The sequence below is a fragment of the Balaenoptera ricei genome, chromosome 16 (genome assembly GCF_028023285.1).
Source record: "Balaenoptera ricei isolate mBalRic1 chromosome 16, mBalRic1.hap2, whole genome shotgun sequence".
Lineage (NCBI taxonomy): Eukaryota > Metazoa > Chordata > Mammalia > Artiodactyla > Balaenopteridae > Balaenoptera > Balaenoptera ricei.
This window is the reverse complement of record NC_082654.1, coordinates 59,891,120-59,903,782: the sequence shown is the minus strand read 5'-3', so window position 1 is coordinate 59,903,782 and position 12,663 is coordinate 59,891,120. Positions and strand designations below refer to the sequence as shown.

At 35.6% G+C, this 12,663-nt stretch overlaps 1 protein-coding gene across 2 annotated transcripts in view; it reads left to right on the top strand.

The window, feature by feature from the left end:
• The window catches only part of SAMD8 (sterile alpha motif domain containing 8), a 38,335-nt gene extending 32,012 nt beyond the window's left edge, over positions 1–6,323 (top strand). The window contains exons 4-6 of one of the 2 annotated variants that reach the window (XM_059899335.1): positions 990–1,107; positions 5,646–5,796; positions 5,969–6,323. In XM_059899335.1, coding sequence (XP_059755318.1) covers positions 990–1,107; positions 5,646–5,796; positions 5,969–6,273 — 574 coding nt within the window. In that variant the 3' untranslated portion in view covers positions 6,274–6,323. Of the gene's footprint in view, positions 1–989; positions 1,108–5,645; positions 5,811–5,968 lie in introns of those variants that run through there. The other variant, XM_059899336.1, reaches the window with a different exon arrangement.
• The last annotated feature ends 6,340 nt before the right edge of the window (positions 6,324–12,663 follow it).

Here is a 12,663-nt window from a genome sequence, read left to right as displayed (position 1 = left end):
TTTGAAGAAAAAAATTTTTTAAAGATAGAAAATAGATGAAATATTTGGGGACACTGAGGGGATAGCCTGAAGAAAGTTTACCATATAGATAATTAGAGTTCCTTGAGGAGAGGAGAAAGAAAATAAAACAGAAGTGTATTTGAAGTGAAAAAAATAAAAATTAACATAAAAAAATAAAATGCAGATTCCTGAGCTCCATCCCAGGTATACACACTGAAGTTTGAAACTTACCTAACCTTGTGTTGAGTACTTTTTTTTGAGGGTGGGAGGAGCATTTCAAAAATGTTTAAGTCTCTGTACTTAAGAATCGTATAGTCTGTTTTGGTTTAAGACATTAAAAAAAATTGTCAGAGATATACTTAATGTAAAACTTAGTATTAAAAAAAACCCTTAGTATTTTATAGCTTAAATTTAAGAGAAATTAAAGAATGTTTATTATATAATTACTGTCAACCAATTTACAATGTCACTAATGAGCAAAAAAATTCCCTAGAATCACGTATCTAACTTTGCTTCTCATTAAATAAGTTATGACAATATATGAGTAATAAAACTAACACTAAGCTAAGTGTCAGTCTAGGTACTATCTTACTTCTCTCTTGCATAACTCTTACTTTCTCTTAGCCATATTTTCTTAACAGTGAAATGATGCTCTTAGGTCTGCACTGTCCAGCATGGCAGGTGCTAGCCACATGTGGCTATTTAAATTTAATTTAGTGAAAATGAAATACAATTAAAATTCAGTTCCTCACTTGTACATTTCAAATGCTCAAGCGCCACATGTATATAGCTTATCAGACAGTGCAGTTATTATAGTCCATTTCCATCATCCTACTGGACAGTGCTTTAGGTGGTCTCTAAGATTTCTGTCCTCTTCAAAGGATCTAATGGTTTTCCTGCTTGTTCTCCCTCTAAGTAAACACTAGATGCCTGAGGTATTTTGGTTTGTTTTCTTCTGATCTTTCTCCCTTTTTGGTCACTGTTCACAGGTCAATACTTCTGCGAAGGCTTTGTAGTCTGATGGGCACTGTATTCTTGCTTCGCTGCTTTACCATGTTTGTGACCTCCCTCTCCGTGCCAGGACAGCACCTACAGTGTACTGGAAAGGTAGCCTACTGCCTTCTTTATCATTCTTTCCTCTTATTCTTGGTGTGTTGATGGCACCACGTATGAACTAAGGCTAAGACTTCGCTTTTAACATTAAAATGTGCTTTACAGCATTTTCAATATCTGTAATAAACCTCCAGAAATAATTTGGTAAAAATCTTAAGCCAGAATCTACCTTCCTGTTACTTCTATCCATTGATACTAACTAGTTCAATGCTGTAGAGCTACAGAAAAAAAGTAACCTCCGATTATCATTTTCCCTTTCTCACCATCCTCAACATCTTTAGTTCCTCATGTGACGTGACTCTGGCCCCTTCACTGTCCTCATCACTCCTTTTTAAAAAGTGTTGCAGTTGGACCATATTCCATTTAAAGTGTAGTACTCACTACTCTAAACTTTACTCTTTCTGAGATATATTTAAATAATGGCTAATTTTTTTGTTTTTGTTTTATACTTTGTTGCTTGTTTTGGTATACTGTAGACATACCTTCTCTTCTGGTTAAATTGAGAGAGGATGGATTATGCAGATGGGAACAAAAAAACCAGGGTAATGAATTACTGTAAAAAATAAGAAAATGTTTAAAAACCCTGAAGATCACCTGTGCTTTATATATAGAATTGGCTGTTGTGACTCATTAAATTTGGACAAGAGAATTTATTAGCCTACTTTTCTAAGCCTCCATGCTTTAGTTATGTGTTCCCAAATATTCAAATGATATATTAACACCTTTGTTATTTTAATGTTGTTTGTAAAGTGTAAAACAAAATTAAGTGTCTGTTCTTCTACTGCAATATAAATAGCTGAAATACCTGCAAGGGAAGATTAAGCAGCCAAAGGAGATCAGGAACTAAAAATATAGCCCTGAGCTGCAGAGTGACCAAACTTTCTCCAGGTATAAGGAGACTGACCAGTAAGAAAGGAGGAAGGGTTAATGACATTTAGGATTTAGTGTAAAGGAAATGTTTTATTTTTAAGATAAAAGCTGTTTTTGTTTCTTCTTTTTTTTCCAAAAAGGGAAAGTACTTCTTTCTAGTTACAAAGTTACATAAACTTATTGTAAAAATTCAAATTTTATATAAATATATAAATTAAAAAGTAAAATCTCACAAAATTCCCACTTCTTTCACCCCACCCCATAAACAATACTGTTAATAGTTGTGTATATACCACATGGACTATTTTTAACAATGCTTACATATTCATACAAGTTTATATAGATAGATACTTTTTAAACAGAAGATAGGATTATATTGCAGACATTGTACTTTAGCTTATATTTTATTTAATAGTATGTTGTTTACTTTCTTCTGAAGAGATACATATAGCTATACCTCATCCTTTTTAATAGCTGCAGAGTATTCCATTGTACAGTTTACCAGTCTCCAGATGATGTACATTTAAGTTATTTTCAAATCTTACTATTTATAAACAATGCTGTCATAAACATCCTTGTACATTTATGGTTTTTCACTTATTTAATCGTCTTAAGATAAATTCCTGGAAGTGGAGTTAGGAAATTAAAGAACATACACACTGAAAATTGTGATACATATTGCTCACATTTTCACTAGGAAAGACTAGTTTTTCACTACTATCACCACTATGTGCATGTCAGTTTTCCCATCACCGTGCCAGCACAATTTTTGGAGTCACTGCCATTCTGATTAATGAAAGATGATATGTGAGACTTTTATGGTCTTATATTTTAAATATTTTAAATATATATATATTTATAATATATAAAATAATATATTTATAATATTTATAATATATAAAAATATATATTTTAAATTTAAATTTAAATTTAAATTTAATCTGTCGACTGAAATAAAAATGCACAACGTGAGAGCTGTGAGTTTATTTCGAGACTTACTGAGGACTATAGCCCAGGAGACAGCTTCTCAGATAGCTCTGAGGAACTACACTGAAGACGTTAGGGGGAAGGTTAGCATATATGTGATCTTGGGGAAGGTGTACGTGCAATCAAGCCACACGTCTTGGTAGAAGGTTGCTGCTAGTCGTGAGGAACAAATGTCTTAGTTAATGATTTTAGTGCTTTTCTAAGTATGGGAAGATGTAAGAAATTGGGTTCATAAAATTTTCTCCTGAAAAAAATCTAACTATCCTGAAGGCCTTTTCTGTCAGTTTTCCCAGAGCATAGAGTGCCTCATTCCTGACTGTGTCCTGAAGTCTTTTCAGGGTATGTTGAAGGTCAGCGACTGCAGTGGCTAATGACTTAATTCTTGTAGAACCAGATGGCAAGTGACATTCTTTAGTTAGCAAATCTATTGAATTTCTGTGCATGGTGTGAAGGAGGGATAGAACAGTTACCCCCAATTATTGTAGTATGCTAATTGATTAGAAGAGATTTAAAAGAAGAAATACGTAAGCTTATTATAATGAAAGGAGAATTTCCTGTAGCTGAGGGATTTGATTGTGGATCAGCCACTAAAGAGAAAAATATATGTGCATAGGGCTGCAACATGTGCTACAAAAATTAGATACCATCCCACTACAGTGTGGACAGCCCTTTTTCTGTCTCTAATGACTGTTTTTTATTATCAGTTAGTTTTATGTGGACATATTTATTCAAATCTGCCCTAAATACTGTTAATTGCTTTGAATTATAATATAACCTACTTACTGACCTTTATTTGCAGCAGTCATTAAAATTAGATAGTTAAGGTGATACTAACTAGCAATCAAATCCCTTACAGTGAACTCCGTAGGGCATTTTCATTGTAATAAAGTAATTGCTTGAAATCTCACTCCCAGAAGTAGTAGGTTTGGAGACAGAACCAAGAACATGCCTGTTTTTGAAATTAGGCAATGGAACCACCTTAAGAAAAGAAACACTTGAAGCAAATTTCTCATCAAAGTGTCTAAATTCATTCTGTTGTGCTGTGTTTCAATTTTTATTTTTATTTTTCTGGAAGGTTATTTGGGACATTTTAAGATTGGAAAGGATGGGGAGACTTGAGTAATTGGGCAATAATTGCTTTCCTTTTTTTTGTGATACAGTATTTTTTTTTAAATTTTTACTGGGGTATAGTTGATTTACAGTGTTGTGTAATTATTGATTTCTTTTGCCTGGCATCACTTGTTTCCTGTCCTTGGCTGAGACATTTTCCTAGCAATCTCTGTTCTTCACTACCTGATTTTTTACTTTCACGAGCGTAACATCTCTAACCCTATTCTCATTAGAGGTCATGGAAAGAACCAAACCATGTATATTTTAGTACCTTCCCTTTCCTTTTCTCTAATAATGAATTTCTCTCCCTACCGTCAACTGAGGCAGAAAGGGAAAGCCTGGGTAGTGTATAATCAGGTGAGATTTCTAATGAAATGGTGATTCTAATAAGATTGTTTCTTTTGTTCTTTAAGACATAGGGCTTTGGAATTGGACGCCCTGTGTTCACATCCTTATTACGTTACTTACTAGCTGTGTGACCTCTCTAAAGCCAGTTTCCTCATCTGCACAGTTGAATCAGTTCATAGGATTTTTGTGGAAATTAAATGCGATGACATAAAAACATATAGCAGCATGCTGCACATAGTAAATGCACATAAAATTGCAGCAGTTTTTTATATTATTATGTGTTAAGTGCCTGTTTAAAAAAAGTGACCATTGCTCAAACTCTTCCTCAAAATGGATTGCTTTTTTAAGTTTATGCGTGGGAGTTGGGATTAGGTTTGGCTACTAATAGGAACTTCACGGTGGCTATAGTTTAATAAACAAGCAATGATTTATTCTCTCTCATAAGTCTGAAAGTAGGTACTCCATCCAGGTCAAGTGTGATAAGTTTATGGAGTCATCAAAAATCCATGATTCTTCTGTCTTTCTGCTCTCCTGTCCTAACACTTGGCTTGCATCCTCAAAGCCACTTTGTGGTCCAAGATGACTGCTAGAGCTTTAGCTATCATGTCTGAGTTGTAGGCTAGAAGAAGGAAAGGTAGAAAAGACTACCTCCAAGCTGTTGTCTCTTTCATTTTTAAGTAGCCTTCCCAGAAATCTTTTCCACTTCCACTTACATCTTATTGTACAGAACTTAGTCACGTAGCGGCACCTAGCTGCAAGGGAGGGTGGGAAATGCAATGTTTTAGTTGAGTTCATTACTTCTTCAAATAAATTTTAGATTCTATTACCAGTGAAGAAGGGAGAGTGGATATTGAATGGTAGCCATTGTCGCTGTCATAGCCTGTTTCTAATTGACAAGAACAGCCAAGCAAATACTACTGTATTATAGGGTATAAAACTTGGGAATAGTTTTGTGTTGTAGTAAGCTTTTCATTATAAAGGAACTCCAAGTAGAGAAGTTTGAATTGCATTGATTTCATTAAATTACCAAAATAGTTCTGAGTACAGCCAAGCTTTGACCACCCATTCTTGGTGTCTGGAATTAATTAGACTGGGGGTCTGGTTGCTTTTGCTTAGATCTTATTTCTAAGTCATTCAGCCTTTGAATTTGAATGGGAGTGGTAGGAGCCTCTACTGCCCTAAGCATTTGAAGCACTAATTCTTAGCTTTCTTTATAGGTATATGGCAGTGTATGGGAGAAATTACACCGGGCCTTTGCCATTTGGAGTGGCTTTGGTATGACCCTAACTGGCGTTCACACTTGTGGAGATTACATGTTCAGTGGCCACACAGTCGTCCTAACTATGCTGAATTTCTTTGTCACTGAATGTAAGTATCTTTAGTGCTTCTATGCATATCAACTGACTAGCTGCAGAGGAGGCTGTGGGAAGGGCATCAAATCCTGTGAAGAATGGGAGAAACAGACTGATGTAAGAAACATATGACTGAGAAACACTGGAAGAAGTGTGGTTTTAAAATGATCTTTCTGTCCTTTTCCCAGATACACCAAGAAGCTGGAATTTCTTGCACACTTTATCCTGGGTTCTCAACCTCTTTGGAATCTTCTTCATTTTGGCTGCCCATGAACATTATTCCATTGATGTGTTTATTGCCTTTTATATCACAACAAGACTCTTTTTGTACTACCATACTCTAGCCAATACCAGAGCATATCAGCAGAGTAGGAGAGCAAGAATTTGGTTTCCCATGTTTTCTTTTTTTGAATGCAATGTTAATGGTACAGTCCCAAATGAATATTGTTGGCCATTTTCAAAACCAGCAATAATGAAAAGAGTAATTGGATGAAGACTGTCTTTGTAATGTGTTCTTGATTAAATATACAGTCGTTGTTGAAAGTGAGTAACTTTGCTTTCTCCCCCTAGATTGTTCCTGGATGTCTTGCTTTTTGGCCTGTATGTTGACAAAGTAAAGCTCCCTGTCCTGACCAAGGCTGTGATTATAGCAAGCAAGAAAGAATAATTAAGAGTCCTTAGGTATCTGTTTGAACAGATAGCTTAAGTAGATGTTTTCTGCCCCTTCTCTTTAGGCAGACTTAATGTTATGATTGAAGTCAGTCTCTTACCTTTACCTATTGAGTATTTGCCTATTGAGCTTAAGCATATCAACTTAAGCAATTTGCTGGTTGAAAGATTTTTTTAATTTCCAGTAGGACTCTAGTCAAGAAATAATAATAATAATTTTTTAAGCTCGTTATTTTCTTCAAAGGAAAAACCCCTACCAAGTGAGCAGTACTTGTTCTTTGAACTAATCTCTGTGTCTTTCTAAAAAATGCAACTCTGGAAAGTGATCCTTTTTACTAACAAATTAATTTTTGCCTTCTGAACCATCCGTAAGAAAAGTATACTGAATATACCAGTATCCCTGAAACAAGAAGAGAATGAAAGGGGCCATACATAAGGTGGCAGAGTACAAATATAGTGCTGGTATTTTTCACCAAAATCAACAAAAGGTGCAGTTCCTATTTTGTCCTGAGGGTTCAGTATGATCATCAGTAAGTATGCATGAGGGGAAAATGGCTGCATCCATAAAAATAAAATAGGCTTAATTTTAGTGATGAAAGTACCTGGAATAACTTTGTGCTGTGACTATTAGCTAGACAGATGACAGCCCAATTTTATACTTTTTAATGGTGTTATTTAATGAGCAAAATAATGGAGTGTTTTATCAGATGTTAAAGTTCTGAGTCCTTAAGTAGGGAGGTATGCATGCAAATTGTTCTCTTTCTGAAATTTATAACAGGTTGCAGGCATTATGTAACGTTTTGGTTTTTGAAATTTCTCATTCTTGGCCATCAGAACTAAGCCATCTCAGACATATGTGGATATGAAAAGGTTTTGTTGTTTTTTATTTTTAAAACAATTGTGTACATACATTCTTTCTATTTAGTTTTAATTTGGCAGTCAGGAGTGTTATACCTTAGTTGCTGTTTACAACACTAGAAATTTAGTACCTTAAGTAATTTGACCTCTGTGATTACATTTGTCACTTTACTTTTAATGATTTTATACAGTAGTTTTGAGAGTTGGTTGGTTCTAGAATTAGACTTTGAACCCCAGCTGATGAGCTTAGCCACTTGGAATATTAACTGTGTAGCTTTTACATTCCGTTTTAAAACAAGGAGTTAAAAAGGTGCTGGCATATTGAGGTCTAAAATTAGACCACTTAGCAGAAACCTGCTCCTTAAATGGTGAAATATTTTATTTTTGCACTTTGAGTCATATTCCTACCCCATATAAGCTACAGAAGAGCCTGAATGGATTGGGCAGGAAGCAAATATAATGCAAACAAGTTGCAGCTAGTGCTGAGTGATCCCAATTTGGGTGTACTCTGAACATTATTTTTTATTTTTCACTTGAGAAAATGGCACGAGGCAATTTAAGTTTTATTATGCTTTTAAATCTCATACTTTAGAATCTGATAACATGTTAAATTGTTGATTCTGTTACATGCTGGGTATGAAAATGCCAACATTTCATCTAAGGAAATTGCATAATCATGAAGGGTGAAGGATGTTTCCTATGCAGTTAGAGTACTTTGACCCTTGAGGTCAAAAGATATGTAACTCCCATTTTTTTCCAGATGGCAGAAGAGGACTGAATTTAGCTAGGGAGGGACTGGCGTTGGCTTTTGGGAAAATGTTTGAAAAAAAATCCATGGCAACATTAAGTCAAGAATGTTGAATAGCTACTTAATGGTAAATTTCCTAACATCAATCTTCTTTCCTTCGTATGGATTTTATTCTAGAACAAAATAGAAAAAAAAATTGCAACTAACTTTGCAGACCTATTGATACTGAGAGTGCCTAATAGCAGACTGCAATGAGGATTGTAAAATAACTTCCCACACTTACATTTATCATATCTGTTTTGAGGAAAAGGTAAGCTAGATTTATAATTTATTGTTATAACTATTACAGGGCAGTGTTTACATATATTAATCATCTCCAGGTCTCTTCCTTGGAAAACTTTGAGACAAAATTCTTTTCCATTTCTTTTTTTAATACAAAACCTATAGTTTTGTTGCTTTTTGTTTTGTCCAGAAATTTCCAGATTTTGTCTTTGTATTTTTTTTCTTGTTAAAACCATAGTGAAGGTAGGATATACATTTTGGGTGTGAATGTGGCTAGGTAGAGAAGCTACATGCCTTAGATCTACATATTTTTTACCTTGTCTACAGTTGGAAACGTGTGAGAGGCTTACATCATTAAACACTGAGATTTCAGTATAGAAGGAACCAAGGTTTTTTGTTTGGGGCTGCAAACTGGAGGTTATATTGAAAGTCCTCCATGCAATTTCTGTCTTCCTAGGGGCAGCGTTACCTTTTATTTTTTTTTCCCCTTTCTTTTTTTTTTTTTAATCCCATGAAGAGCAGCGTTACTGAAGGGTAATTGAAGTTTCTAATCAGGTTTAGAAGAAGGCAAGTTTGCTATTATCACCAGATAATTTGGGAGAAACCTTTTTTGGCTGCAGAATTCTCAACATGCCTATTTTCTCCATAGTTCTCTGTGGCCAGAATTGCTAGAGTAAAAATACAACTTCCATGTGCTAGATCTGTTTATTAGTATCCCTTTAAATCAGAAAGCAATGAGCTTAGCCATGGAACCAGTCAGTTAAATAAGTGTGGACTGTTCACAGGAAGAACCCCATGCTAGAGACCTGCTGATAGGGTAACTCTGACACTGCACATGGCATTCTTCCCTACCCTGTACCTGCCTGAGTGTTGTTACTTAGAATTCTAAAAATCTTATAATTTTGTAAATCATAAGGACAGAGGCATCACATCCTTTTATAGCTAATATGAAACCATGTGTTTTAAGGAAACCTGTTTGGAAAGTGTTATTTATATATTCAAAGTCATAATTATAACACTAACCTGCTTTGATGGTATTAGTAAAAAGCAATTTCATCATCAGTTTCATAGTAAACTTTTTTTTAAGGATTCTTGTTCCATAATGTTTGAGAACATTAACCATATTCTTTTTTTAAACTCTCTAATCTAATAAATTTAATTCTTTGATAGTCTTGTAGACTTAAGTTACCCCTTACTAAAAGTAATTATGGTAATAGTCATTTGTCAGTTCTTTACGGTATTCAGGCATTTGAGACAGGAAAACTTTTTTTACAATAGTCCCATGGCTTTCTTAAACAGTATTGGTTTCATTCAGATAGTTTCAGAGCCAACAAAGGATGTCAGCTTTAATGCCATCTTTACTTTGGCAGTTAAGACAGTTTGCATTTGTAAAATGTTTTAATCTGAATTACCCCACATTGCTGTAGAGGAAAATTGTTAATAACACCAAAAGTCAGACTGCTACAGGTGAGCAATGAGAAAGGAAAGAGGTTGAGGGTTTTTTCTTTCTCTGTCTTTGAGTAGCTTTGAATGACTGAAATTACTATGGAAGTAGGTTTTATTTCCCCTCTCACCTATCCCTCACCCCCAGCAAACGCCACCAATTTCAAGTAACTAAAATATGCCAATTATTTTGCATCAAGTTCAGTGAAAACATCTGTGAAATCTATAATCCAGCTCCCCAAAAAGTTGGTTTTTTAGAATATGTTCTACTCTAAATTGACCAAAGGACTTTTATTCAGTGTACTCCATGTTTAAGCATAAGGAAGCTTTGTGCCTAGTATGGAAGGAGAAGGAATACTATCTTACTTTTGTTGTTATTTCAGGTCTGTTTCAGTCTGAACTACTGGGTTGTCTGAACAAGCCAAGCAATGTTACCAGTTAGTAGTATCATCTTTAAAATGCTTAATTTTAATAATTTTTTATTCAAAGAATCTATGAATTGTTAAGACAGTTGAAGTATTTCTGATATGAAAGAAAGGGAGTGGAAACTGGTACTTAATGGGGGAAGCAAAATTAGCTTGGGCTAAAGTGGGCATGTTTTGTTTTAAGAATGCTACCTAAATGTCACCCAATCTGCAGAGATACTAGTATTACTTGAAGATGTGAAAGTTCCTGTCGTAGCCATACCTTGAAGCACAGTGTTGTATATAAGTAAATATCTTGATTCTAAATTAAATCCAGATTTAACTAATATATATTATTTTATATCTTTGTTGTATTAAAATGTTTAAAAACACTAAGAATAAAACATTTGAAAGTTGGATTGCAGTCTCTTATTTAAATGCCTTTCCATTATTAATACAGCTGGTTTATTTTTTATGCAGTGAATTTTTATCATTTGCAAATGATTGGGCCCTGCAACTTTAAATCCTAATGTATACCTGGTCCCTGGCATTTACTAATTCTTGATTGTCTATTGATAAGCCATTTGCCTTTTCTCCTTTCTTTTCTGTAAACCAGGAGAGAAAAGTAATCTTCATGATGGTGTAAGAATAATTATAGATGAAGTCGAGAAGGAGGAAAGGGAAGCAAAGCAAATAGCTACTTATTCCTGGGCACATTAAAGTTTTTGTTTATTGGTTTTGGGTTTATTTTAATTGTAAATTTTGTAGAAAGATGCCATCATCCTGTCAGGTTAACTTCGGAGATAATGATGAACAGGAAAAGAAAACAGTTGTTAGGGGTAGCCCAGCAGCCCAGAGCCATGGAATAGTGAGAACACTAAGTATTGTCACAGGGCCCTATGAGTTTTTTAACTCATAACTGAATTTGTCTTCATGATCACTACTAATTGTAGCCTCTCTGGTGCTGGCACCAGCTGGTCTCTCTCAGGAACTCCGGAAAAGAATAGTCCAAAACAGACTGAGAGGCTGCTTGGTGGAATAGAAAATGTGGTGGATTTAGACTCTGAGGACCTAGGTATGGGTTGCAGCTCTGCTGCTGATTAAACTGGGTCTTTTCTTCCAGCTCCACTTAACCTTATCTGTGAAATGTAGGAGGAAATGCCTACCTCATAAGCTGTGTTAAGGGCCAGATTATGAAAGTACTGTGGCCTTAATGGCTCAGTACCTGGTATATAATGCTGAAATATTAGTTGAATTTAGGGCAGTAACACAGGGGCTGTAATCCCAGGGAGTTAATAATCTAGCAGGGAAGATGACCTAAAAATGGAACTGACAACATTCATTGGCAGAATAGAGCAGTAGTTTTAAAGCTACCTGGGTGAACATCTTGTGGGGTTGGGGAAGAGAGTTGGAGCTTGTACCATTTCCATCCAGAGTTGGTGTTTTACATATTTGGCTTTCCTAGTAGGCTTTCCCTTTGAAAACAGGGTTGAGGTTAGGGGAAGTAAATGTTTGGAAACCACTGAGGCAATAGACAAATTCACTATCTTCATTTAATAGTAGTTTGGGAGAGGAAGGGCTCACTGGGGACTGAGGATCCAAGAGGAATTCACGAAGTATGTGAAACTTGAACCTAGCCCTCCCTGACGGATAAATTCACTAGGCTGTGATGAAAGGCTTAGAGGGCTCTAACTGTGATGTGAAAAAATTGGATTTATTTGTGTATGTATTAGGGAAATGTTGACAGGGTATGTGTTTGATTTTATTTTAAATGGACGCACTGGGAATGCCTGTTGCCAGGGTCTAAATTGTGGGGACAGGTATAAGTAATTCTGTAAAACAGGAATTGGTAAAGGGCAGAAGTTTAAGTCTAAAAGAGAGAGGAAAGATGATGGAAAGTACACAGAAGATCACTGGAGATGAAAGGAAGGCTAGTGACCCCAAGATAGTAGGTCAGGGCACCAGGACTGGACACAGTTTGTAGGAGGCCTTTGTCCCCAGCCGAGGAAGATCCAGACACCAAACAAATGAGCTGCCAACTGCTACTGGCTGGTGCGATATGACTCTAGGATATGATACACCTTGTATCCAAAATTGTCTCTGTTGTGCTCATGCACCTAACCTGTTGAAATGCTGACCTGCCAGGCATTAAGTGGAGTGGAAGCTGACTCTGGTGAAGACGTGAGGAGATGCTGTGGTAAGAGAATGCCTCAGAGGAGTTCAGTGATCACCCTCAGCTGTAACTTAGAAAAAGAACAGATGACAACTATAAGGCCTCTGCTGGAGTAGCATGATATTTAAATGCTGTATGTTCTCACCTCACAGAGCTCCCCATGAGAGCCAGAATTACAAAACCACCATGACCTACCTGTTCATATTCCAGCCTTAAGAGCCCTGGATCACACTCTGAAGAGAATACCTGTACGTAATGTTTTGTTTTGTTTTTTTAATTGGAGTATAGTTGATTTATACTATTGTT